The sequence below is a fragment of the Babylonia areolata genome, chromosome 17 (assembly GCF_041734735.1).
Source record: "Babylonia areolata isolate BAREFJ2019XMU chromosome 17, ASM4173473v1, whole genome shotgun sequence".
NCBI classification, from domain to species: Eukaryota; Metazoa; Mollusca; class Gastropoda; order Neogastropoda; family Buccinidae; genus Babylonia; species Babylonia areolata.
This window is the reverse complement of record NC_134892.1, coordinates 23,121,986-23,124,485: the sequence shown is the minus strand read 5'-3', so window position 1 is coordinate 23,124,485 and position 2,500 is coordinate 23,121,986. Positions and strand designations below refer to the sequence as shown.

The following is a 2,500-nucleotide window of genomic DNA, read 5'->3' as shown; positions in this document are numbered from 1 at the left end:
ATCCTACGATGATTGGTGATTTTAGCAAAGACAATTCCACAGTGATTGAGGATTTTAGGAAAGACAATCTCACGATGATTCGTGATTTTAGGAAAGACGATCCCACTATGATTGACAATTTTAGGACGGATAATCCTACGATGCTTGGCGATTTTAGCAAAGACAATCTCACTATGATTGGTGATTTTAGCAAAGAAAGACACACGATGATTCACATTGAAGACGAGGAAGGACGACTTCGTTCTATGGCAGGGGGAAAGCAACTTGTCGCGTCAAACACTGCCGCTGATTCCTTTGGAATGTTTGAGGGTGAACCACACGACACTCCCTTTCAACGACCTGGCTTGGGTCCGGACAGAACAAAGCGCCCATACCCCCGTAACTCTCACAGACGGTGTCAGTGTGAGTCATACCCTCAAACGCTCAAAACAGGACACGTGTAGAATTTCCGATGAAGATTGTTCACCAAAGAGAACAAACGTTACAGATGAACCCGACGGATACCAAAATGTCGGTGATGGTGAAGAGACATATGCTGACGACGGGTCAGAGGCCATGACGGAGTGTGAGAACGTGTACAACATTCTTTATCGACTGGACCAGGATCTGGACCAATACATGACGAACGAGACCCTGGAATCTTCTGTGGACAACAGCTCGTCCTCCTCACCTCACCTGACCTCTGATGAACTTCACGCTGACCTTGACCCGTTCTTCCATCACTCTGCTCAAGGTCAGACGTCAGAGAATCACGAGCCACACCCGCACATGAGTGATGTAGCCCTGGGCATGGGCAAAAGCCTTCAAAACCAGCCTCAGACAAAATACCCATTCGTTGAAATGTTCGGACATATACACCTACTAAAGCTGCACAGATCCCCACAAGAGCTAACTCGTTTCCCAAATAACCCTGAAAAGGGAAGCAAAAGAAGTAAAAACTCATTTTCAGAATCACGGAACCTGTCGGCTGTGGAAAAACACATGAGAGAATTTTTCACAAAACCAGGGCGTGATCCTAAACCGTCCAACAGCTGCTCAAGTCCTGAAGAGAGCATCCCAATCTTCACCGGAAGTGACGTCAGTCACGCGTCATCCTCTTCCGGTTTCAACGCAGAGCTGGACAGCTACGAAGTCAACCCTCTCCGCCCACACGGCATGGGAACCTCAGGAGGATCTGTCAACCTGTACGCAGAGGAGTTCTCAACGAAAGGCCCGGGTTCTCCAGGATCTGTCAATCTGTACGCAGAGGATTTCTCAACGAAAGGCCCGGGTTCTCCAGGATCTGTCAACCTGTACGCAGAGGATTTCTCAACGAAAGGCCCGGGTTCTCCAGGATCTGTCAACCTGTACGCAGAGGATTTCTCAACGAAAGGCCCGGGTTCTCCAGGTGGTCACCCGTGGCTGGCGAGTCACCCTGGAGACCTGAGGAGGGACCTCAGTGAGCAGACTGGCCTCACGGACAGAGAGGAGAGGAGGATGCTGAGGCAGCTGAGGAGCACCCTGGACTCCCTTCGCTCGACCCAAACGACGCCACCTCCAGAGACACACAACAGCACCGCTTCCCGCTCCCAGTTCTACTCCGCTCAGAGAAGGAAACCCCCCAGCAAGAAACCCACCCCCGGTAATAATTCCCGCCCTGCTTTCTTCACCCTACAGAGGGGGAGGAACCCGTGGCTACACAGCAACAACAGCGCAACGATTGGCTCGATCAGGTCACGTGACTCCAAACCAGCCAATCGTGCGAACCCGTGGCTACACAGCAACAACAGCGCAACGATTGGCTCGATCAGGTCACGTGACTCCAAACCAGCCAATCGTGCGAACCCGTGGCTACACAGCAACAACAGCGCAACGATTGGCTCGGTCAGGTCACGTGACTCAAAACCAACCAATCGTTTGCAGACACGTTATTTCGGAGCGGAAACGACGCTGCCCCGGAAGCTGTCCCGGCACGGGAATCGCAAACACACCACCTCGAAGGCAGTGACGGCGACGGAAACCGCCGACGGCGACATTCCGACATCACCATGGCAACGACAGACCTCCCCCACCCCGACCGTCCCCGAACCAGGCACGAGGAAGAGAAATCCCGTCGGCAGCGTCAGTAGGGGGTGTGAGAGGGGCTCCCACGGTGACGGGAACCCTCGGCGGGGTTCCCTGAGAGAACCCAGCGGCACGAGACCTTCCCGTTCCCCTTCCGCGAGGGGCGGAGACCAGCGTGCAGGGAACAGCGAGCTGCGGCGTGGGAGTGAGTCAGACACCGTCGCCTTGGAGGCAGTGTCGGGTGAGACTGGTCCACAGGACGTTCTGTTTGGAGAGAGCACTGTGGGTTTTGAAACAGCGGATCTGTACTAAAGAAGCTGTTTGTTACTGTGTTACCGGATGTGACGTGTTCGCAGTGCACTGCCCCTGTTTCAGGATTTTTTTTTTTTTTTTTTTTTTGGTGACAGCGGGGTGGGTTGGGGGAGGGGGTTATACGAGAAAAAATTATACCGAAAAA

General features: G+C 53.1%; 1 protein-coding gene across 1 annotated transcript in view; it reads left to right on the top strand.

The window, feature by feature from the left end:
- LOC143291545 (uncharacterized) overlaps window positions 1–2,355 on the top strand; it is a 4,720-nt gene extending 2,365 nt beyond the window's left edge. Inside the window, exon 2 of the mRNA XM_076601445.1 lies at window positions 1–2,355. This exon is cut by the window's left edge and continues 683 nt beyond it. Within this exon, the coding sequence (XP_076457560.1) occupies window positions 556–2,355 (1,800 nt within the window). The 5' untranslated portion in view covers window positions 1–555.
- The last annotated feature ends 145 nt before the right edge of the window (window positions 2,356–2,500 follow it).